The following is a 25,857-nucleotide window of genomic DNA, read 5'->3' as shown; positions in this document are numbered from 1 at the left end:
GGGCCTTCGATTCTGTAAATAGGGATGCATTATGGACTAAATTGCTTCATTCTGGAATAAGCTGTAAAATGACAAATATGATAAAATGTATATATTTAGACGTCCAAGCATGTGTTAAAATATCAAGTTCTATGAAAATGTCTGACTTTTTCAATGAAACATTAGGCTTGAAACAAGGAGAGCCGTTGTCGCCTCTACTTTTTATTCTGTTCGTGAATGATATTGTTGAAAATTTGAACTTTGATGCATTATCTGAAAAGAATTTTGAACTTTTGTCTAGGTATATGATCTTATTTGCTGATGATATTGTTTTGTTTACCACAGATCCAAATAGTCTATAGTCACAAATAGATGCTGAACATCATTATTCTGTTAAATGGGGTTTAAAAATTAATATTAGTAAAACCAAAATATGTGTTTTTGAAAAACAGAAGCAAAATGTATATCCTGACTTTTATAGAGATAATGAAAAAATCGAAATTGTTGATACTTATGTTTATCTTGGAATTAAATTTACATATACTGGTAATATGCTAAATGCAGTTAGAGCACTAAATGAACAAGCCCTTAGAGCTTATAATAACCTTTTGAATGTGTTTGATAAGGTTAGTTTTGATATTAGTACTAAGTTATCTCTGTTTGACTCTATTATTGTGCCTATATTAACATGTGGTTGTGAAGTATGGGGTGTTTCTAATTATAAAGAGGTAGACAAATTGCAGATACGTTTTTGTAAGTATTTACTTGGTGTTAAGAAGCAAACTCCTACATAATGTAAGGCCCTGGAGTATTAATTAACTTGTTTATTATCTGTTATTTCATAATGTAAACAAACTGCTTTTGTTTATATTATCATTTAGTCAACCATTACACTATCCCTTACACAAGATTATGGTTGAAGTGTTTAATTGTTATATTAACTGATAGAGTAATCATTTAAATATGTTTTGTCTAATGATTATAAACAGAACTTGAATTCCAAAACTTACTGTCAATGTCCGAACTTCAAGGAGGCAAGTCCAACCGTCATCTTGCAATGATTCTATTGGTTATATTCATTTCTAAGTGACTTAACATTGTATGATTATAATAATACGACTATAAGTTACTTTAAGACACTATTTTAAAGTCATTAAATGTTCATATATGTTGTTATATGTGTAAAATTCGCCATTCCTAAAAAGTACTTTTCAGCTGTTGAAGTATTTCGGATATATTGTACCGTAATATTTCTTTTCTGTCATAACTGCATTTTCGTTTAGGTCAGAGAGAAGTATATTTGTTTATTGTTAGATGTAGAATCTTTTGTTCATCTATATTTGCTCCGAAAATGTTCCTTTGTTAGTAAAAATATATATTATTGTTGAATGTTTTGCCGCTAGAGAACTTTGTTTAGGATTTAGGATTCCTAAATGCATTTGATTGGTTGTCGCAATCCTAAGTCGTTTTGATTGGCTTAGCCAAATTCCTAAGACATTAGTGCGCAGAATCACGCAGAATCCTAAATCCTAAGTTGCTGAGCGGCAGGTATAAATAGCGCGGATAAACAACATTTGGTATTTTTCATGATCACAAAAACTTACGTTCTTTACGGCATAAAAATCAGATCTTTATTAATTATTTAGATCTTATTGTCAGATCTTCTCCATTCTGAGAATGGTAAGCTATTTTACAAGTTAAAACTAACTTTACATCTTTGGTTACAGTATTTAGTACATTAAAAACGATTCATCCTATGTCTTATGAACTCCAGAGAGCTCAAGAATTTATCTGCGCTATACGAAAATACTTGTTATAAGATCTGTGTTTAAAGTCTATATTGGAGTGCCTTTTTAAACATGTCGACTTTATAATGCGATAATATTAGTAACTTTTAGTATCTGCAAATAAAAGATGTTGAAAACATGAACCGCAGTTGTTTTGAAGCCATCCTGACAAGGGCGGCTAAATTATAGGCTGGGTACAACTAAATGGTAGCGGTACATTACAATATGCAGTGTATGGGGAACTTGGTCGAGTACCTCTATCTGTTATTTGTTAAGAAAGAGCTGTGAAATTTTGGTTGAAAATGATGAAAAATAACGAATTACCTATATATCACATCTATAATGATCTATGCGATAATGTCAATACGCCTTGTTGGGCAAGAAGAATAAATTGCATTGTTGACCATCTAGGCTATGCACATATCAGATTATTTTTCGATCATAACGTGTACTATTATAGTTTGTTGAAATCAAGGATAAGAGATCAATTTGTACAGGAATGGCATGATAGTATTAATGCAATGTCAAAACTTGATAGTTATTGCAAATATAAAACCGAATTTTGTTTTGAAAAATATTTAGATGTTATAACTAATGAAAAGTTACGAAAATTATTGACAAGCATACGATTATGTTCCCATAGTCTAGAGATAGAAGTAGGAAGATATTATAACATAGAAAGAGATAATAGATTGTGCAAATTATTTAATCAAAATGCTGTAGAATCAGAATATCATTTCATTTTATGTTGCTCAAAGTATAGATGTATAAGATCAAAATATATTGGAAATTGTTCATGGCCTACTGTTCAAAAATTCATTTTATTAATGTCAACAAAAAGTAAAAAAATTATGACTAATCTTGCAAAATATATTAATGAGTCTCTCTGTTTAAGACAAAATGCTCTTGAAAACCTAACTATTCTCTGGTCGTTATGTAACATTCTGTTGTGTTCTTTGTTATATGTATATGAAATAAGTTTAAATAGAAATTGTATTTGTTTATATGTATATGATTGTCTTTGCCATAAGTTTTATGTATTTGTAAATGGCCAAAGGCAAATATTTTGCCGATTGCTAATAAACTGAAACTGAAACTGTTATTAATTTAAAGCTGTTATATCCGATTAAATGTTAAGGCTGTAAGGGAGATAAGAATTCATAAAGTATTAGCGAGATTTAACCTTAAAAGACCTAAATGCAATTATTCGACAGTTACAGCAAGCGATGTTCACAGACAATTCTTCGAAAAATTATAAAAACAACGCCAAAAAAAGAAGAGCGGATAGGAGTTTATTGTTTTGATATATACATTCCCACCATGATATGCATTACAATGTAATAATGCTTTCCTGTGTTCACTCGTGCAATCTTAACACTACTCCATTTATATTTAATTTAATTGTGAAAAATATGATATTACTATGAAAATAACGAACTCTCAAACTTTATTTGTTAAAGCATTAAACGTGTATTTTTGACTAAGTCCCTTATTTTCATACAAGTACATTCTCTTTATTAAAAGCGAAACGAATGAAGGTGGTTGAAAAGTTAAATGTAAAAATTACAAAACATTAATGAGGGTAGTCGAAAAATTCACAAACTTTTTAAATCGCAAAACGATTTAAGAGACTTTAGGCCTGTGATGTACATATCGTTAGATTATCGATGTTATTGTGTGTCTATTGATAGTTATTATTGCCCATAGTTTTCTTTGTTTTGTTTGCGCTCAGTGGTTTATATTCGATATTTCATGTTAACTAATACGCATGTGATACAAAACATGTTGTGATTGTAGTTGCATTAAAAAGATATATTGTATTGTTTCGATATATTTTATAAATGTATTATTATCACTGTGATCTGTAATAAATTTCATAGTACATGAGATAAAAGTATAAAAAAAACACACACGGTAAATTGGTTTTGTTTTGTTTTTGTAGTAGCCAATCTCTAAGGAAATTTAACTTGTACGTTTATTAAGTGTATCCCGAGGCTGCATTATGTGAGAACGATCTTCATGATTGACAAAATCAATGGTATATATTATAACGTAATTTTTCATGATTTCAGACTTTAATTTATTTTTCGAATGTATTTACAAGACGAGAATACGAACATATGCGAGTGATTCTGTTTGTTGTGAGGTCAGAGAGAAAAAAGACGAAATCAGTTCTAAAATTGTAGTGTTTGAGGCATGCATGAACAGAAACACAATATGGAACTAGTTGCGAGCACATGGTATTTAACTATAAACCAGAAGATGTATCTGTTGTTAAGTACTGAGGAAAATGACAACGTATGAAAGTATTTAGCACTTGAAATATAACAAACACGTGTGAGATCAATATTTGATCAGCAATTATCATATTATTAATATCCTAAGCTACTTATCGAACGGTCTATTTTGATGAAAAATAGATGACTAGTTCACAACGATTGGACTTGAACAAACAAATATGAGATCTTTATTTGATAAACAATTATCACATAATTAATATCTAAACAATTATAAATGGTTTTGACAGTTTATATCAAATAAAGATGAAACAATTTTAGAACATTGATTTGATTTGATTTGTACAAGATAAAAGTGAATTTGAAAATACCTGAATGAAAAATGTTAAGCAAAAAGTTTTGAATAAAATGTTTAAAAAATTTAGTATAACTCATTAAGGCAAAATGATTTTACGAAAATAATTTTACATATGAAAATAATTTTAAGAATTTGAAAAGTAAAAAAGAAAAAAAAAGTTGAAAGGAAAATATTTTTAAGGTGTATGTTCTTGAAGAATGTTTTTGAAACTAAGTTTAAGACATTTATTTACGAGTGAATTATTTTTTTTAGAAAAGCAATGTTATAGGAAAAGGTTTTTGAAAATAAGTTAAAGAACTTTTTTTAAGAATGAAGTTTTATAAAAAGGTTATGACTAAGAAATAGTTTTAAGGAAAAATATTTTTGAAACAGTAGTTTAAAAAAGAAAGTTGTAGTAAATTATTTAGACACTCAAACAAAAGTTGAAAAGAAAATATTTAAAGGTGAATGTTTTTTTGTTTTTTTCAATTAGTTAAAGAAATTTATTCAAGAGTGAAACGTTGTTTAGAAAAACAATGTTAAAGAAATTTTATTTCAGTGTGAAAAGTTTTTTTAGAAATGTTATTGAAACATCTGTTATAAAAAAAGTTGTTAAAAGTATTTACAGAAGAAAAAAGAAAAGATTTGCAAAACAAAAACCAAAAATCTAGAAAGCAATAACACAAAAGTTATTTAAGAGTGAAAAGTTTTTTTTAATATTTGATAGAAAAAGTTTTGATGAAAAATATTTTGAAGCAGAAGTTTATGAATTAAAGTTGAGAAAAAGAATTTTACAAAAAGTTCGTGCTTTTACATTTTTATAATGGAAAACATTTACGAAAAAAGTTCATTTTCATAAGTTGAATTTAAAAAGTTATGCACATTTTTTAATATAAGAGACAGGTTTTGAAAAAAAAACTATTGAAGAATTAAATTTCAGAATGAAAATTTAATCAAACTTTTTGTTTTGAAAATCAGATGAAGAAAACAATTAAGATGACAACACTATGCAAAATATTTTTGAAATAAAAATGTTTTTGAAAATTTTAATTTTTTAAAAAGTTAAATAGAAAAAAGTTAAAATGAATTTATTTTAAGGTGAATATTTTTGAAAATCAGTTAAAGACTTTTATTTACGAGTGCATTTTTTAAGAAAAGCAATGTTCATGGAAAATATGTTTTGAAAATAAGTTTAAACAATTTATTTCAGTGTGAATTGTTTTTAAAATGTTATCAAAAAATATTTTTTTAGAAAAAAAAGTTGCGTTGTGGAAAGTATTTTCACAAAAAAAAGTTGAAAGGAAAATATTTCTGAGGTGAAATCATGTTTTAGGAGAAAGTTTTTGAAAATAAGTTAAAGAAATTTATTTCAGTGTGAATTGTTTAAAGAGATGTTATTAAAAATTCTTTTTTTAGAAAAAAAGCTGCGTTGTGTAAAGTATTTTCACAAAAAAAAAGTTGAAAGGAAAATATTTCTGAGGTGAAGCCATGTTTTAGGAGAAAGTTTCAGAAAATAAGTTAAAGAAATTTATTTTATAATAAAATCTTATTGAAAAATATTTAAGAATAAAAGTTGTGAAAAGGATTTACAGAAAAAGTACGTGCTTCAAAATGTTTATATTTTAAAAAATCTAAGAAAAAAGTTTTATTATTTTATTTTTAATAAATTAAATTTGAAAAGTTATACACATCTTTTTTTAAATATAAGAAACTCTTTTTAAATGAGATTAACAAATAACTTTAGAATGAAAAGTTATTCAAACTTTTTTTTGAAAATTATATTAAGAAATAAATTTAAATGAAAACACTATGCAAAATAGTTTTGATATAAGAAAATATTTTTGAAAATTCAATTTATCAGCACTAGTTTTAAAATGAAAAGTTGTCGTACATCTTAGCAAGAAAAATATGTTTTGTTAAGATGAAAATCATCTTTTAAAAGTTAAACTTTTTATAAAATATAATGAAATAAAAGTTATTTGAAGATTTAAAAAAAAACGTGTTATTTTTTAAAAGAAAACCACTTAAGAAAGAAAAAAACATAAATTTATCAGAAAAGGGTATTTGGTCTTTGAAATTAGTTATAGAAATAATGTTAAACTATGAACGAGACGTGTTTAAACATATCCCAAAGCAATAAAGATAAACGTATGATAATATAATTTCAATTAACACAATTGGTCATTAGCGGGTTTCGTTAACTATATGACGCTGTACTGATAAAAGGCGCATTTTGATACCGAAATATTGAATTTCTGGTGTTATCTTAACAATAAATAGAATCCATTGTTTCAAATATCGTCAACAATCCACGAGTTCAATCCGATGTTATTTTAACATCTGCCCCGGCTCGCTGCTAATAAGGAATGTGGTTGTTTTACAAACACTATCTGCTTAACTTTTGAGTCACTTTTGGTATAATTTTTAACAAATGGTCTTGATTTTGATTCATTTTTACATTTTCACTTGTTGTTTCGCGTTTTTGACTAAAGTCATCAGCTTTTTGTCGTCTGTGAACACAATTTACACCTTTCTTTCAGGCGTGTTTGATCAGTTTTAGTATTACTAGTATTACTAGTATTTTGCATACAATTGTAAGTTTTAGCTAATAAAATTTCCTTTTCTTTGGTGTACACTTTATGTTTCTACCTTAATTTATTCATCAGTTATAGTCATGTAAAGTTAATCGTTGTGTGTTTTACTGGGTTTAAATTCAAATCTATCTCTTTCCAGCTCCTAAACTTGGGAAATTGGTGTTTTACATCAAATACATATAATTATGTTTGTTAATATTCAGGGTGTCTTCTTATTTTCCAAACTGTATTTTTTCTTTGTTGAAGGATATTACTGTTGGGTTATTTTTATTTTGTAAGCAAATCTCTAAATTCATGTAAATACTTATAACATTAGATTAATCTTACAATACTTGGAATTTCCATAACATTTGAATTTACCAAATGATGTACATTGTTTTAATATTTATATGTACCGGTAAATATTTGTGTTTATGTGGGGTTGCGATTTTCTTATTTTCAAATTCTCCAAAACCAACCAATAACAAATATGTTGCTTAACATCGTTTATATATTTATATCGATCATCAGATCGGAAACCATTCAAATTATGTTTACACCAATTCGGTATATCTTAAGCATTTCTGCAATATATTTGAAACATTTCAGCACCGTGGATAATCATTCGGGAGCAAATTATGGAACCGTTTGAATAATTTCGCGTTTCGTTCGCTTCATTAGGGTTTGTGTTGTGGTTTATAACGCCCCTGACGACTCAGCACAAAATGCTGAAAACACTTTTTAGCAGCATTCACTGATTCTTTCTCAAAAAGCCCCCGCATTTTTTTTATTGACAACTAAACTTATGTAATGTCTTGTACGGCTGTTTCAGGCTAACAACGTTGCGTATTCATTTGAACTCATTCGATTTAGCCACTGGGACCCAAAAACCGGAATATAAATTGATAAGTTGTTAAAGAGTTTATAGAAGGCCTTGCTTCAAAATTCATACGATTTTATAATATCGTTATTAACTAACAATTTTGAAATAAGCTCACAAAAACAACATTAAAAACGTTTTTTACATTATATTATATGTAAATCGGACTATGTTATCTATCTTAAAAAGCAACCGTTCACCTATTTGACCTTCTTTAATATTACCAGAATATAGTTTGGAAGGTATTAATATTGTAACGAGCCGAGCGGTTCTTCTTCTTCTTTTCCTTAACGCAATGTGATAGCGGGCCTAATCTTGGTGTTAAACCAACTTTTCTTTCATTAAGTTGTATTTAAACATTTTAAATAAAATGGACTCTGTTAAAATAAACTGAAGTCATTTAATGACTCTCAAATTATAATTATAATAAACAACCAAATAAAATTCAACAAATTTTTATTCTTAACTAACTTGCATCAATAGTACATCAATGCATTCAACAATTTATCATAAATAATACAATTCTCAAACTCACATTTACAATGTTCAATCAATCTTAAAACTGTAGGATTAAATATCCCTATACCTTAGTCTTAAATCTTATGCAAAAACTCTATTATATGCAAAAATATGAATAATGTTTCTAACTTACTTTTAATGAAAATGCCTAAAAATAATATTTATTAGAGAAAAATTAAGTAATAAGAATGTGCCTTTAATTCCAAAAAATCAGAGTCGCTGACTGTGAAATTACCAGGGTTTATATACTAGGGCTCCGAGCAGGTCCGAGCCTTGCGCGGTCATAACATTAATCCGAGCAATAACTCAACCGCGCACCATCCGCGCGTCTTCCGAGCGTAACCGATCACCTCAAAATAAACAGAGTTACCGCCTTAAGTTTAAACAGTAAAAACTTTATTAAAATGACTGGAAATGTTTCTTTAAGTATTATAATAAGGTTTAGAACATATAAATACACATGACTGTAATTATTTGATAAAAATCAAACCTTCGCATGATGTATAAATCTAGTACGAAAATACGAGATTTAACTGTCTGCTGACAAAGTTTGACAGAGGTCGTCAATGTACACTACCCATAATTCAACAAAAGGTCAAAAGTCACTTCCTTTAAATATGGCGTCTATACAAACATGTGATTGTAGTGACCAACATAAATGGATTTTACACGGATATGAACCATACAAACGGTAAATTAAGCATAGTAGATGTTGATAATAAGATGTTTAGTTTTGAATGCAATAAGAAATAACACTTGACATAGAGTTTAAAATGTAAAACATGGTCATAAAAACAAACATGTTCTCGTGACCTATTTAATAAAAATGTCAACATGGGGTCATGACATTACCCCCTCCTTAACATTAAAGGTCCCTCTTTAATGCCTAAAAAAAACTTTTAAACTCATGGTTACACACACATACATGTATAACAATCTTTAAACTTTAACAACAAAGTTCAACATCTTTGAAATATTTACAAAATGTCAGCACCAACTTTGTGCACTTAAAAAAACTGGATTTTCATTTGAGCATCTTTAAATTCACAATACAATTATAATGCTTATTATCTTCTAGATATAAAGGAGATCATTTATTAATTCACAAGATACAAATACATTAGATATTAGTGTAGTATAGCAATGTCTGTGATAAAATCTTACAAAGTTAAGTTCTATTAATATTTATGAATTACTGTGATACTATTTAATTAATTTACACTAACTTACAGCACTGTGATAAATGTTCATTTACATTATTTTACAATTTTCTCATTTTCGGTGCAATGGACTGCGATCCCGGCGGTGGTAGTGGTTGCTGTTCTCCTTGTGCCACTGTGGCCGCTTGTTTTCTTTATGGTCCTGATGACGACCGCGCTCCCTGATTCCTTCTTCTACTCTCCGATGTGGGGCCTCTGTCTGCATTGTAGGCTGTGTCACGGGAACGGCATGAGGCATCTGGACAGGCTGTGCACGCATAGATGTGATGGCTCCCGCAAGATTGACCATGGTCATGGCCAACTGCTGGTTTGTGGTGCCCTGTGTCTCCAGCTGGCTCTGAATACCTCGCAGCATGCCCTTCATGATTTCCATCTCCTTCATTATTTGACGACAGCCTTCGCATGAAGTCTTGCTTGAAGAGGATGATGACGATGAGGAGGGGGCATCTGATTTGTTCCCCTTCAGCTGTCTGCACTCCTCGATAGTTGGAAGGCTGTCCAGGATTGCTGGAGATGGTGCTGCGTGGCGTACTAAAGATGGCGTACTCGCCTTTGGCCTTGGTGTTTCCAGCCTTGCAGGGGTGTAAGGTCCTGGCGTACATGGCTGTGCCTCTATCATGTTGTCCAGAAAGTCCAATCCGTCAGGGAAGGTGATTTCCACTGCCCGTGACAGCGTGTCTTCGGCCACTGGAGCAACATCCCTAGGTCCCACGGTGTATGGGTTCGGGTTCTTTACTAGATAGCTTTCACTATCCTCGACCCCCTTCTCTCGTAACAACATCCTGTGCCGAGGAAAATTGTTGGCATGCCGCTGCAGATCCTCAAACTGGTAGCAGCGAAACAGGCACAGCTTGCAATGGAAAGGCACCTGATCCAGTGAAAGGTGCTGGCGTAGAAAATGGTCCATGATCCGGTACCGGGGACCAACTCTCTCCTCACCAGTCACATGGTAGCAGCGCAGACACTGGTACCGTTTCCTGTCGCTCCAGCCGTGGCCTGACTTCGTCTGCTCTTCCATGATTCTAAAACAGAAGATTGAATTTACTTTTACCAACTTGTACTAGCGTTTTGCATTAAATCTGTTACATATGCAGTATCTGGACGGAATAGTTGCTCGCTCTTTAAGTCCTTTCTCTTCTCTCTTTCTCTCTCTCTGTACTCCTTGCAATTTTCTCACCCCGTTTGCACCAGCAAACATCCTGTCGACTACTCCTTATAATATTAATGCCCAAACTGTATCACTCTCATACTGCTCTCCGTCATACTGTTCTTTTCCCCAAGCATATACAATTTCCCTATTTATCTCGCCAAACATCATTGTATCACAGGATTCTTGTTTTTCTACTTTTCACAAGTGCCTTCATAACAGCTTCACCTCAATTTTATTTTGAAGTACTAGTCCCATATATGCAGGTATTAACATCTGATTGAGCATTGTTTACAGCAGTAAAACATAATCAATAGTGCAATAACACAATCTAATTGCAGCAAACACATATCTCCTGATGTACGCATCAGAATAGGAAATGACGTTTCCATCACAAACCGGCATTTATCGATATCTTCATGTGATTATGGAGAAACTTCATTGTAAATGGCATCAACGAAATGGCAAGTTGAACAAAAAAAATAAAAAAATCTTGTACTTAACATCGCATCTGTAAACTCGCATGAAATTTGTAGAACCAATATTTAGCAATGACCTATATACAGTACAAATATGTCAAGTAATTGAACATCAAATTGATATAAGACTTTACAACAAAAAGTTATGAAATCACATTATTCCTTATTCATCTTGAGTTTTTTTTTCTTCTTCTTTTCTTTCCTCTTCTTTTTCTATTTTTTTTTTCTTCTTTTTTTTTTCCCTTTCTTCTCACCTCTTTTCTTCTATTGTGACCTCCCCCCGGCCGTTTGGTTGGGTCCTTTGTAGTTTAAAGGTTGTTGAAAAGTCTGCGCATTTGGGTTCAATGGCTGATTACTTTGTTTTGGGTATGGGTAGAGGTTATTTCTGTTGTTAGGGTCAAAACTGTGGTATAATGGTCCGTTTACTTGCTGATGTTTATTTGGACACTCTCTTGCAAAGTGGTTCTCTCCGTTGCAGTTGTAACATCTCACAAAGCTTCTGCGGTTGTCATCTTTTGTCGATTTATTATTAACCGTCTCCACCTTCTTGCTTAGTTCTTCTATTTTCTGTGTCAAAGCTTGTAGCACATCTACCTTGACCTCTGTTTTGGTCTGACCCTGATTGACACTTGTCTTCCTTACTGTTTGATACTCTTTTCTCTTTGTTTCAGTCTTTTCACTACGCTTGAATTGTCTCTTGTTTGGCACCCTGAATGCATACTCAACTGTATCAGAATCGCTTTCACTTTCACTGTCTGCTTCATCTGTCTCTGTGCCACCTGTCCTGCGCACGGGGCGTTGTCTCCGATTAGAGCCTACTTGATGACGCTTCCTAGTTTGAATGTAGTTAACTACGTGATAAACTGCCTCATCGATATCCCTGGGCTCTTTCACATACTCTACCTCCCACCTTACATCTTCATCTCGCAGTCCGTCAAGGAACCTTCTTACCAAATCTTCTTTTCTTGTTGCTCCATTCCGACGCTTGTGTGCTCGATCATACAGCCTCTTGAGTTCAGCGGCGTATTCTTCTGCTGTTTCATTTTGTTTCTGGTCTCTTTGACTAAATTTGGCTGCAAACGTTCTTGGAGTTTCTATTGTTCTGAATCTATTGTTGATTTCCCTAACTAGTTCATCATAATTATCTAAGGTCTCTCTGTGTAGTTGTGTGAAAACAAATTCTCCTGCTGATCCTTGTAGTTTTGGTAGAAGATGGTCTAGCTTTTCTTCATCATTCCAACCTTGTCTATTTGCAATAGTTTCAAATCGGTTGAACCATACTTTCCATTCATCCTTCCCCTTGAAATGTGGAATTTTAGTGCTGTTATTACATTTATGATTGGAGTAGCTTATGCTTGACCTAGGTAACATGTTGTGCTGTATGGCAAGTTCTCCTGCAAAATTATTGTTTCTATGAAGAGAGGGGAGATCATTTTGTTGCTGAATGTTGCTATTTTGTACAAGAACTGTACTTTCATTTTGCCTTTGAATGTTTGATATCATCTTATTGACTCCTTCTAGTGTTTCAACCATTTGGCCTTGCATGTGTACTAATTTTCCAAATGCTGCCTTTAACCATTGATCATCCTGTTCAGTAGGTTCTTGTTCTTCATGGACTTGGTTCTCATCTTGATGACTAGTTGGTCTTTCCCTTTGCTGTAATTCATCCCTGAACAAAACTTCATTTTCTTGATCTGTGTCAGTATCTGACATTTTCGCTTGAGGTGTGAATTCGATCACTGGAATAAAGATGTTACTTTATCCCCGCAGCTGCCACCATAAATATGTAACGAGCCGAGCGGTTCTTCTTCTTCTTTTCCTTAACGCAATGTGATAGCGGGCCTAATCTTGGTGTTAAACCAACTTTTCTTTCATTAAGTTGTATTTAAACATTTTAAATAAAATGGACTCTGTTAAAATAAACTGAAGATAATAGCCTGAGTCATTTAATGACTCTCAAATTATAATTATAATAAACAACCAAATAAAATTCAACAAATTTTTATTCTTAACTAACTTGCATCAATAGTACATCAATGCATTCAACAATTTATCATAAATAATACAATTCTCAAACTCACATTTACAATGCTCAATCAATCTTAAAACTGTAGGATTAAATATCCCTATACCTTAGTCTTAAATCTTATGCAAAAACTCTATTATATGCAAAAATATGAATAATGTTTCTAACTTACTTTTAATGAAAATGCCTAAAAATAATATTTATTAGAGAAAAATTAAGTAATAAGAATGTGCCTTTAATTCCAAAAAATCAGAGTCGCTGACTGTGAAATTACCAGGGTTTATATACTAGGGCTCCGAGCAGGTCCGAGCCTTGCGCGGTCATAACATTAATCCGAGCAATAACTCAACCGCGCACCATCCGCGCGTCTTCCGAGCGTAACCGATCACCTCAAAATAAACAGAGTTACCGCCTTAAGTTTAAACAGTAAAAACTTTATTAAAATGACTGGAAATGTTTCTTTAAGTATTATAATAAGGTTTAGAACATATAAATACACATGACTGTAATTATTTGATAAAAATCAAACCTTCGCATGATGTATAAATCTAGTACGAAAATACGAGATTTAACTGTCTGCTGACAAAGTTTGACAGAGGTCGTCAATGTACACTACCCATAATTCAACAAAAGGTCAAAAGTCACTTCCTTTAAATATGGCGTCTATACAAACATGTGATTGTAGTGACCAACAAAAATGGATTTTACACGGATATGAACCATACAAACGGTAAATTAAGCATAGTAGATGTTGATAATAAGATGTTTAGTTTTGAATGCAATAAGAAATAACACTTGACATAGAGTTTAAAATGTAAAACATGGTCATAAAATCAAACATGTTCTCGTGACCTATTTAATAAAAATGTCAACATGGGGTCATGACATTATTGTTTTATACCGCCATTCTAAAAATCATGCGTTTCCAGGACCAGAGGAATTTGCTCAGACAACGTCTTTTCATAACCGCTTAGGAAGCAATACCATTCAAATTTATATATGGTATTGTTATTATTGTACATCAGGTTGAAAACTAGAGAGTAAATGATGTATTTTTTATTGTTAATGCTGAACTCAGAATCGACAAGGCACACCATTGAGGTGGATTAGAGTCCCTGCTTGGGCTGACTTTCCATGTGACATTGGAACAAGATCGGGAATTTAGTCCCGCCTTTTGCAATGATTTCCGCAGCCTTGTCGTATGATCGAGCGTATGCAGTTGCGTCTTTAGGGTAGATCCACAGTATTCCTGAGCATGGTTTGTACTGCAATGTGTCAGTTTCGGTTGCGATGCACATTGGTTTGCACATTTGCCCGCATCCATGACTTGCTGTTATCATTGAAATTGACGGCCCAATCTCTGGAGCCCGCATGGCGATGATGACATGAGCGGAAGGAAGAGAATCTCTGGTGTCTACTACTGCGTAGTCAGTGTATTCTCCCAGATAATTAAGGCCTTGTGCGGACACTTTAATATGAGCCGATACTGCATCTGATGGAAGACATTTCGTGCTGGGAGTCTGGGCAGACATGTCGATTCCAACAACGCTGTATGTCACCTGAACAGGAACAAAGAGACCGTCAGAGGCCGATGAGTTGATAGTGTACAAGCTAGGGTATTCCATATATGAATCAAGTGAGTCCGAACCAGGCACGGTGAGCAATGGCATCGGTTCCGCAACTGGAAATGCATTTCCTGAGTAAACATCTTGAGTGGCGTTTTCGACGTTTTGCCTTGCAAATACAACGCTAGCAATGTTCTTGCCCAAAACGTCTGATGTTCGGCCATCAGATTCTGGGCCAATGAACTTTTCTCCAATTCCAAGTGGTTGTGAGATAGTTTGCTGATTTGAATTTTCACCAACAAATGGAACAGACACCATATCTTTCTGTGGTAAGGCCCTTCTCTTGCGTCTTAAAGCTGCCACGCCGGCCATGCTTGCCTGTGCCGCCTGCGTCCTTGGCTCAGAGGGAGGCCCGCGGAATATTCTACCGACGGGAAGCATTGCGACCTGAGCTCTTGCTCGAGCTGCGCTTGGGGATGATGCCCTTCCAAAAGCAGAGAAACCCATTGCACCCATAGCACCTGGAGCTCCTTCATCGGGAGCAAGCATACGTTCAACAGAAACGCACACTCCGCGGGCCGGGTTGCATCTTAAATATGGAGAGCGGCAAACCGGACACGACGGAGAACGTTCGTATCGAAACCACATTTGCGTCCAGTAGCTTCGATAACCATCAAAGTTCACGTATCCTGGAAGTCCATCCATTGGTCTCATTGCGGCATGTAGAACAGGTGTGTCTTGGGGATAGTCAACGTTTGGGTTTACTCGACAGTCACGGGCCTGGTGGATGCGGAACATTTCCCAAATGAAGTCTACAAATGCGTGGTGGAGAAAAAATACGGGATCGTGAGCGGCTGTTTCAGCATCTCTCATCTGTCCACCAACCCAAAGGTGAGGACCACCGTGGAATCCTTCAAGGTCAAATGGAGGTAGCGCAGTTGGTGGCATGATTTCGCGAGTCCGACAACGCGTCATGATCCTTCGGATAATTGCTTTGGTGAACAGCGAACTTTCGCCACCTATATTTCTGGTCAGGGGACCATTCGGTGCTGCCCAGTTGGCGAATGGTCCCGTGGTAACCACTCCGTCACCGTTTCCAAGGAAGGCAGGTGAAAATACGATTGAGTTTGCCGGATTGACCATTTCGAAGTCAAGCGTGGAGTCCCAGTACGGCAATGAAATTCGTCTGTCAATTCTTCGTATTGCTTCCTCGAAACTGTAACAAAACACTTTAAATGTGCAAAGCCATCAATATTAAAGAAACGTAACATTAAAAAGTTTCATTTAAAAAAATTCATAACCTATATTGAATATTAATGATTCGTACAGGCCTAGATAGACTCTGTGCCATCCAAGAAAGTTGGGACCCATGTGTGCAGAAGTGCAAACAATTCCTCGATGAAGAACGGCGAACAATATTATTTACAGAAAGATAACATAATAAAAACCGTTTCATTTCAGAAAATGCATAAAGTATATTAAATTATAATGATCCGTACAGGGCTAGATAGACTCTATGCCATCCAAGAAAGTTGGCACCACCGTGTGCAGAATCGGTAACAATTCCTCGATGCAGATTGGCGAACGTGTCATACTGTCCATTCTGAAATATGATGTAAATACGCAAGTGCACACGTGAATAAAATCGAGCATGCGACAAATCAGGAGAGGACTGTTTTTCTTAAAATACATCACCATAAATACTTGATGAATCGTTGGAATGATCAATACTCTGGTTCGTAACATAAATTTGAACAAATTGTAACGAAAGCCAAAGTCTGACTAAGTAAATTTCACTTTTTGAACAAACTTCGTTTGCGATATGCCTCCATAAACAGAATTAAATTGGCTACCACCATTAGCAAAGTTAAAAACGATGAACCAATTAACCAGTCGCTTAAAGCTTTGACCATTTAGTTTTCTTGAATACAACGCCCAATCCACGGCTTGCAAACTCTTTGCCTTTTTGCGGACAAAATTGCGGGGATAAATGGTATCTGGTTTGCTTATCAATCAGTTTAATGAAGAGTGGTAAATTACTGAAATGTTTCATCCATTTATAACTTTACCATTTTCAACATGCGCACTGCTTCGTGAAATGCATTCCTTCTCCGGTCGGATATCCGTCTATATTCCCGTCTGATTCGGAATCCTGTCGGTGGGAATATACCACCTGGACCACCGACCTGTCGCTTGCTTCTTGAGTGCTTAGTCCTTGTTGGTTTCATCATCTTATTCAACGATAATGGACAATGTCAAATCAATATTTTAAAACAAATTTGACCAGCATATACTAAAGTGACCGATATATTAATGAGGAGACATGCAATGATAACTTCGATATTGCACATTTCTGGCCCCTGCTTCGAGTTATTTATACATATAATAAAATCACTAGGTTGTATTAAATATTGGCAATATTTTGTTTTCGGGGAGGGGGGGGGGTTAATTGCTTAAGCAAATGAAAACAATACTTCAACCTGATAATACATGTTGCCACCACAGAATTACATCGGCTGTAATTCATACAAATCAATCATAAAATAGAAGTATCTGGCAATCATATTCAATTCACAAAAAGGACTCGTAATGATGGATATGATAATTCATAAATTAAAGTATAAAATTTAACCAGTTAACGATTAATACCCAAAAGTTTACGTGTGTAAACCATAATTAAAACCTCAAAGACTTTCAGAAACGTTACGCGTACGGATTCAAGAAGGCCATTTAGGAATGCCATGTCCGTCTTTGTGATGTTGTAGTCCTCCCAGCGCACCCTGTCAGGTTTCCACATGAACTGCTGGATACAAAACATGTGCACATCCTCTAGCGTCTCCAGTCTGGGCACTTCGGTGCCAGCGTAGTCAATCGCAATATCTACTCTACCCTGTAGTCCAGCATTTTCCCGTTGTTTGGTGTCAACAGCGGATACTGAGGCCGTTTGACCAGTGGAGTTTGCTAAAGGCGTTAGTCTGTTAACACAGTCGATGAGCTCTTGAGGCACGAAATTTCCGAGCGGGTCAGCATATGTAATCGCCGATACACACAACAGCAAAGCGATTGTCTGAAAGTACACGAATTCATATGAGATATACGTTTAAAGCAAATGTATGTCCTTTTTCTTGTCTTGCAAAAACGCAATATTGCTGGGACGTGCATTTGTAAACCGCTGATTCGGGGATAGAACATGATTCCGCACGAGTTAGACCTCTAATACGTATACGTCAAATCATGTGCAAGCAAATATGGTAAATTACTTGCTTAATAAACTGATGGATTGTGTATATATACTTGTAATCCATTGAAAATATTTGGAGTGTGAGCTTATTGACGTCTTATATTTTCATGACAAGCACAATCACTTCCGTTTTTCTTTTAAATGCAGATTGTACTTTTAAACTATACATACGCATGTATGAAATTCATAGGTTAACATGCAAGAACGTTTTTTTTAAATAAAATATTACATATGACGTTAAGTGTATATATCCAAACAAATAAAGAAAAATATGCATAATATTTCGAAGTCTTTACAACTTATTTATTGCATACGCCATATAAAAAAATAATGTATAGACGGTACGCAATCATAATTATTGTTTAAATTTATAACCTTATTAATTAAATATCATCGATTCCCGATATATTTCCACATACATAATTTTGATGATGTTCTCGTGAATATGCGTCCTAATTACAACAATACGGAAGTAGTTCTCTGACAAATCAGTACAATCAACTAACAATACGTGCATTTTGACATTTACGAATCGAACAACTCATTAACAGTGCGTGAACAACCACTTGTAACATGTCACACTGACAGGGTCTATACATTCTGACATAAGAAATGCTGCGGGCAACAATTTAAATGCAACAAGCAATGTGTTTAACACAATGTTAGTCTATATAACAATCAATTGAAACATAATTACCTATTTTGCACGGCATTCTTAAATAACTTGTATCTCAGAAATCGTAAACGTTTTATGCATAACTATGCAATTATTATGAGAGTGTGTGTCTGACGTATGTGTTTCACTACGATAATGTAGCCTATTCTATTCAAGTCTATACCTAAAAACTTACGCAGGGATAGGTTCAGTCTATCACGATTCCTGTCAACATGTAGAGTTTGATGTAAATTGCAGTTTTATCACAAGTTATACAATAAACATCCATACAAACATAGCTTTTTAGATCATCAAAACATTAAACCTATTATTTTTCGCTATGTTCATTTGTATACAGAGGTTTAAATATTTAACGTTGTGTTATAGAAAAATTACAAAAAGAACATCGCACCATTTGAACAATTACAATCAAAATACAAATATTATGCAAATAAAACTGACAACGACGCTGTTGTTTCGTCATCAGAATTTTAATGTATGTACATGTGTGCATTGGCGTTTTTTCTTTCACCGTATTACCATCAACTCATAAATATACATAAAGAAACCATTATCTTATTGTTAAATTTGATCAAGATTCAAGCAGTATATGTCTACAGACATGCACAGTTTTTTTATCCAACCAACTAGCGGATATTAAAAACGTTGTGAAATATCCCGTGGTCCTAAATGTCACATTTGTTCTTGTTTCTATTGTACAATTGAAAAATATTTACTTATAATTCCGTTCTTCCAATCCTTGTATTTATAAATATGGTTTTCAAACGCTATTTTATTTGACTATTGCTGGGGGTTTTCTAACCTTTTAAATTTTTGTCAACGTATTGACATGGCGCATTTGTTTCCGAAGAAGACATTTGGATTTAATGTGTTTGTGTGAACATGTTCATTACATGTTCAAATTACTGTTTACGTTGACCTTTTATGATAAGATGTGCTTCTCTTAAATAAATTGTAATATAATAAGACTTACTTGCAATAACCCCATGGCAGAAGTGGAATTTAAAAATATGTGTTCCAGACGACGATCTTAAACGGTCTGGGGTTTGGCGAAAGGACTGGTTTATAAATACGTACACTATGATGGTACAACCCTTGTCCTCCCATAGTCCAAAGGCATAGCCATGTCTGAATATGTTTTGAAGATGAAATAGAGAATAAAGATTACAAACTATCTTGGGGTCGTGCTATAAGCATTTATCGTTATTGATTATTCATACACAAGAATAAGTATTCGTGTGTGCAACAATATTGAAAGTTGTTGTTCCAACAGCATTATTTAAATGCATGCAAAGTACAATTTTGGTTCACACAAAATAATTTTCACTATATGAAGTATTTTCAGGGCTTCACACCGGATTGATTGTGTCATAATAATAATAAGTGTAATAACATGTCCGAAAGTAGGTTATCCTAATATACCAGTAATTGATAAGTAAACAATTAATATGTTAGACTTGTAGCCGGAACTTAAGCTACGCACTTGAAATTGACAATGAACCATTAAAATAGCCAAACATATGTAAACGTTGTTATTACTAAGGAGATGAACAGAAACACGTGTTATCTTGCTGCATATGACTGATTTGGTATTTGAAGTAAATATAATACTAAGATGGATAGAGTGATGCGCCAAGGGAGTTTTGAAATGTACGTTATGTTGTGTGCCTATAATTAACAAGAACAATCTTGTTAAAAAGATTCGGCCTTACTTTGGAACATGGCAATTGAAAATGTAAACATAAATAATAACATAATTAACTACTTGAATATCCTTTTTTTTACTTTTTTTCTGCCGTATAGCAATTATCTAAGTTAGTTCATTGCGTTTATAATCGTTTGTGACGCGTGACGCCGCGTAGACGCGAAGGGTGTCGTCTATGCGGTGATTATCTTCTCATTGACATGACCTCTTTTAAGCGTTGAAAATGCACACTTGAACCTCTGATACGTATACATACAATGCATACAATATTACTTACCATACTACGATAAAATTTAAAGTCGATAGGAATATCAATAGAAAATCACAACGTTATCACATATAACTGGCATTTTATTATAGCATATCTGGAACGGCAATACCCTGAGGGTTGCATATAATCTGTGAAATAGATGACATCCATTTCACAGCAACCCGAAACTGTAAATAGTATACTCACCACAACAATATATTTGCTCATATTGACTATCTGGTTTCGGAAAATTAAGTTTGTATAGCGTGAGACTGTAAAACAGGAAAATATTAGGTAGAAAACAAAACCGCCGCATTACTAGTGGGAGGATGTGGTTGTGCCCATATTTCTACGGATATAATACCTGCCTATGATGTGGTTGTGCCCATATTTCAACGGATATTATCCCTGCCTCTGATGCAAGGACGAAGAATACTATCAGAATAGCAAACAGTTTGGATCCTGATGAGACGCCACGTTCTGTGACGTCTCATCTGGATCCAAACTGGTTGCAAAGGCCTTCAAAATTCGGTTCCAGCACTGAAAGAGTTAAGAATGTGCACTACTAGCAGGTGCACCGATTAGATGTCAAGCTTGTAACAAATACATAAAAAATAAACTGACTATCGTTATATGACTGAAATGCTGCTAAACACGCCAAATCCCAACACACAATCATATTGATATATTTAAGTCTTTTTTCCTGAACAGCGCTTTATAAAAGCAATAAAAATACGCGGATATAAATGACTGATGATGACACCATATATTCTTGTTTCGTATGGCATAATTCAGCAATTCACGGAATAAACATATCCTTGACCTTCTTTTCTCGTGTCTCCATCTGGTACTATTACAATGTCGTACAAATGTTTAACATAAGAACCCTAATTAAATCTGATAGCGGACAAATTTCCTTCGGTACATATACAATTAAGGTTGGTAGCGGTTTGGTTATTTTTAAAACATGTAAACAAATTCATTGGTGTGTGAACAAACATGTACATAACTTAAGAAAATAACAAGAACTCAAAGAACTTGTAGAAGTTTTTTCCGATGCTTTTCGTTTTCTTTGGAGCGGGTGGGGGCAACGATTACAGAAAGAAAGTACATTGTTAAGATAAAAAAATCATGACCGGTTCTGCTAATACATTAATTTAAATGTTTAACATGCGTGTTAACATAAGAAATAAATTATCGTCGTTAGATACAATTAGATACAATTTATACGCAAATCAGTATGATTACAAAAGCATGTTTCAAACAAAGAAAGAGCATTGTTATAATAGCATGTTTCTGTGTGTTCTCTCAATTACCCATCGAACACAGCTTAGAGAGCAGTTTTCAAAACAAAACAAGTGAACTTAACTAATTAAATAAACCATAACATGCATGTTCAGCTGGTACTAAATTGACACGTTAATCAATCAATGGCTTTTGTTTGTAACTGTAATGATTTGTATTTCAGGTTTGATTTCAGATGTCATTATCCATCATACGCGAGTTCTTTTAAATTCTGATACATCACAACGTATATGCGTTTCAAGACTGGTGGTGTTTATGGAGATGACGACGCCATACATATATATTATTTCTGTATTTATTTATTTATTTATTTATTTAAATTCCGAACGCAAAATAACACGAAATTTAAGATTTCCGAGAAAAAATATACAACATAAAAAACAGTGAAATATTTGTCCGAACGAATATGCAATAAAGAAGTCAGTTTTTTTCTTTTGCCGCAGAAAAAAAAAAGAATAGGTTCACATCTACACATTTTGTTTTGTCGAAACAACCAATGTCCACACCACACCGATTTGGCATATAAATACTATAGACTATAATACGATTAGACTGTTTCTGTACACAACTATAAAAAAAATGTTACCTTTAACGAACCATATACACTGAAAAAGTACAAGTAACATGAATCTGTCAGCTGTCAGTTGGTCGTTTAATTAAGTTGTCCGGTTCAAAATTTCATTTGTCCTGTAATTTCTTTACATCAATTAACGATTCAACAAAGACAACTCATAACAAAGTACCGTAATAACATTGAGTGATTAGATATCACAAATGTTTATCTTGTTCAATCAATTAAAGGGACTGTCAACCACGAAGACGAAGAAAAGAAAAGTTGTAAAATACAACTCGAACTTCTTTCAGAATACATAAAAGATAATGTACTAAAACTAATACGGAGACAAATATATCCATTTTATTGACACAACACTCATTAACTTATAAACATTAACATGTATATATGTTTAGAAAAATAACTAGCCTTGTTATGAATTTAATAAATGTTCTAGACCAATGCACTTGATTTATGTAAATCTACGTGTTTACGTATTGCTAATGGTAGAGTTGGTAATAGTTGTAAACAAACTTTTTATTCCAATAGATTATTCAAGTAGAACGGCAATCAATGATGTTTTGAATAGATTTACTGAAACCATTCGCAGTGTTGCGGACCCGTTATTTAGTAAAACATACGTTTATAACACTAACCCTAGTTTTAATGTAAATAGCTGTATTAAGAATGCAGACTGGTTTGATAACGAGTGCGATACTGCACGAAATGTGTACCACGACGCTCTACGTATTTTTAACTCAAGTAAAACTGATATAAATAGAGAACTTTTATGTACCTGTAAGAGGATTTATAAGGACTTAATTCGAAAGAAGAAAGCATGTTGTTATAGGCAAAAAATGATTGAGATTGAAAATTTAAGAAAACACAAACCAAGGGACTTTTGGCGTTTTTTCAAATCTAAAAATAGAGTTATTAAAAATAAAATATCTTTAAAAGAATTTACAAAGTTTTTTGAAAACCTAAGTAGTAATATATCAGATGTTTGTAATATTGAAGCAGAGGATTTCTGCTTAAATAATGATTTTAACTTAGAAAATTCTTCATTTCCTGAACTTGACTTGCCTATATCTGTTGAGGAAGTTCGTAATGCGATTAAACATTTAAAACGTAATAAATCATCGGGTAGTGATTGTATGTTGAATGAATATTTTCTTGAATGTAGTGATATTTTATCTGCCCATTTATGCGATGTGTTTAACGGTATTTTTGTATCGGGCTTTTTCCCAGATAAATGGACAGAAGGGGTTATAATCCCTTTGCATAAAAAAGGTTCAGTTAATGATGTAAATAACTATAGAGGGATTACCTTAGTTAGCTGTTTCTCAAAATTATTTACCACGATTTTAAATAAACGCATTGAAACTTTTTGCAATGAAAACACTATTATTTCGGATGCGCAGTTCGGATTTAGAAAAGGTTATTCAACTGTTGATGCTATTTTTATTCTGATGTCAATTGTTCAAAATTATTTGAATGAAAATAAACGTTTGTATGTTATTTACGTCGATATGTTAAAATGTTTTGATAGTATTTACCGCAATGCATTATGGTTGAAAATGTTTAAGTCTGGTATACAAGGTAAATTGCTTAGAATAGTGAAGGATATGTATGCGAATGTTAAGTCACGTGTTAAATCATGTTCATCTTATTCAGATTATTTTAGCTATGCGGTTGGACTGAGGCAAGGGGAGGTAATGTCGCCGATCTTGTTTTCTTTATTTGTCGAAGATCTTGAACTTTACTTACAAGATAGCATTAACTCTGGTTTGAGTATAGATGATATTGTGTTGATTTTATTACTTTTTGCCGATGACATGGCTATTTTAGGCAAGTCACCTGCTGAGGTCCAATCACATTTAGATAAATTGTATGTATACTGCAATGCTTGGGGGCTAAATGTTAACACTGCAAAAACTAAAATAATGGTTTTTCGGAAAAGAGGGGGATTAAAAGAAAATGAAAAATGGTCATACAATGGTAATTATATCGAAGTTGTTGATAACTTTAACTATTTAGGCACGGTGTTGAATTATACTGGAAGTTTTAAAGTAAACCAAGAACATTTGGTTGGTAAAGCCCTTAAAGCATTGAATACATTATTGTTTAAATGCAATGAATTTGACATAAAACCGAAAATATTTTGCCAGTTATTTGACTCTTTTGTGGGTTCTATATTAAATTATGCCTCAGAAGTGTGGGGTTTCACGAAGTCAGATGATATAGAACGTATACATTTAAAATTTTGCAAACGCTTGCTGCAGGTGAAAATAAATACATGTAATGTTGCTGTTTATGGAGAATTAGGTAGACATCCATTGTATATAAACAGATTTGTTAAAATTATTAAATATTGGTTTAAAATTTTGAGAAATGAAAATATCATAATGCAAAATGTGTACAAACAAGCCTTGAACGATTGTAATAAAGGTTATACGAACTGGGTCTCAAATGTCAAGAGCATGTTAAATAATTTTGGATTTGGTTATGTATTTGAAAATCCAAACGTTGTTCAAGTTAATAGTTTTATTAGCGAGTTTAAATGTAGACTTGTTGACAATTTTAAACAAGAGTGGTACGGTAAAATGAATAATAGTACTGTACTAGATATGTATAAAGTGTTTAAAAGCTGTTTGGAATATGAAACATATTTAGACTTACTTCCTAGACGTCTGCGATTATTTTTTGTAAGACTAAGAGTCTCTGCACATCCTTTGAGAATTCAAACTGGCAGATACGCTCAAAATAACATACCACGTAATGAACGTTATTGTTTATGTTGCAATGACTTGGATTTAGAAGATGAGTACCATTTTATTTGTATATGCCGCTGTTATTCTGATTTAAGGAAAAAATTTATAAGCCGTATTTATTATGAAAACCCATCTGTATATAAATTCCACAAGTTATTACTTTCATGTGACAAATCAGTAATTTACAATGTATGTAAATATATAAAAGAAGCGCTTGTTATAAGAAATACGATTCTGAATAATACTGTTCCATAAGTTTCATTACCGCTTTGATAGTTGATTTGTATTTGTATTCCTAAATGTATATTTATGTTATGTAATGTTTATTTGTTATACCTAGTTACGTGACAGAAAATAATATGTAAACTTAAGTATGAAGACGATGTACTTGTGTATAAGTCTGAATAAACTGTCTGTCTGTCTGTCTGTCTGTCTGTCTTTTTTAATTTGCTTTCATCCATCTGAACACTCTTCGTCTAATCATTTCTGTACGGTGTTTTATTGCCTCTTTGTTCAGCATAAACCGAGTTTCTCGTCATGATCAGATTCTGCCCAAACAATTACTAACAAATAACAGGTTGTCATAAACTTTTGAACTATTTTACTA

At 33.2% G+C, this 25,857-nt stretch overlaps 2 protein-coding genes across 4 annotated transcripts in view; one reads left to right on the top strand and one right to left on the bottom strand.

The window, feature by feature from the left end:
* LOC127854904 (uncharacterized) overlaps window positions 1-25,857 on the top strand; it is a 200,061-nt gene that overhangs the window by 156,872 nt on the left and 17,332 nt on the right. The gene's annotated exons all lie outside the window — the stretch shown is intronic.
* Window positions 13,144-17,755, bottom strand: LOC127854772 (tyrosinase-like protein). The gene is made up of 4 exons (XM_052389825.1): window positions 17,463-17,755; window positions 16,819-16,980; window positions 16,249-16,352; window positions 13,144-15,965 (listed from the first exon to the last, which is right to left on the bottom strand). Exons 1-4 carry the CDS (start codon window positions 17,565-17,567, stop codon window positions 14,291-14,293), a joined length of 2,046 nt encoding a protein of 681 aa, XP_052245785.1. The 5' UTR covers window positions 17,568-17,755; the 3' UTR covers window positions 13,144-14,290.

The sequence above is a fragment of the Dreissena polymorpha genome, chromosome 13 (genome assembly GCF_020536995.1).
Source record: "Dreissena polymorpha isolate Duluth1 chromosome 13, UMN_Dpol_1.0, whole genome shotgun sequence".
Lineage (NCBI taxonomy): Eukaryota > Metazoa > Mollusca > Bivalvia > Myida > Dreissenidae > Dreissena > Dreissena polymorpha.
Note: the sequence above shows the minus strand (reverse complement) of the source record. Positions and strands in the feature narration are given on the sequence as shown.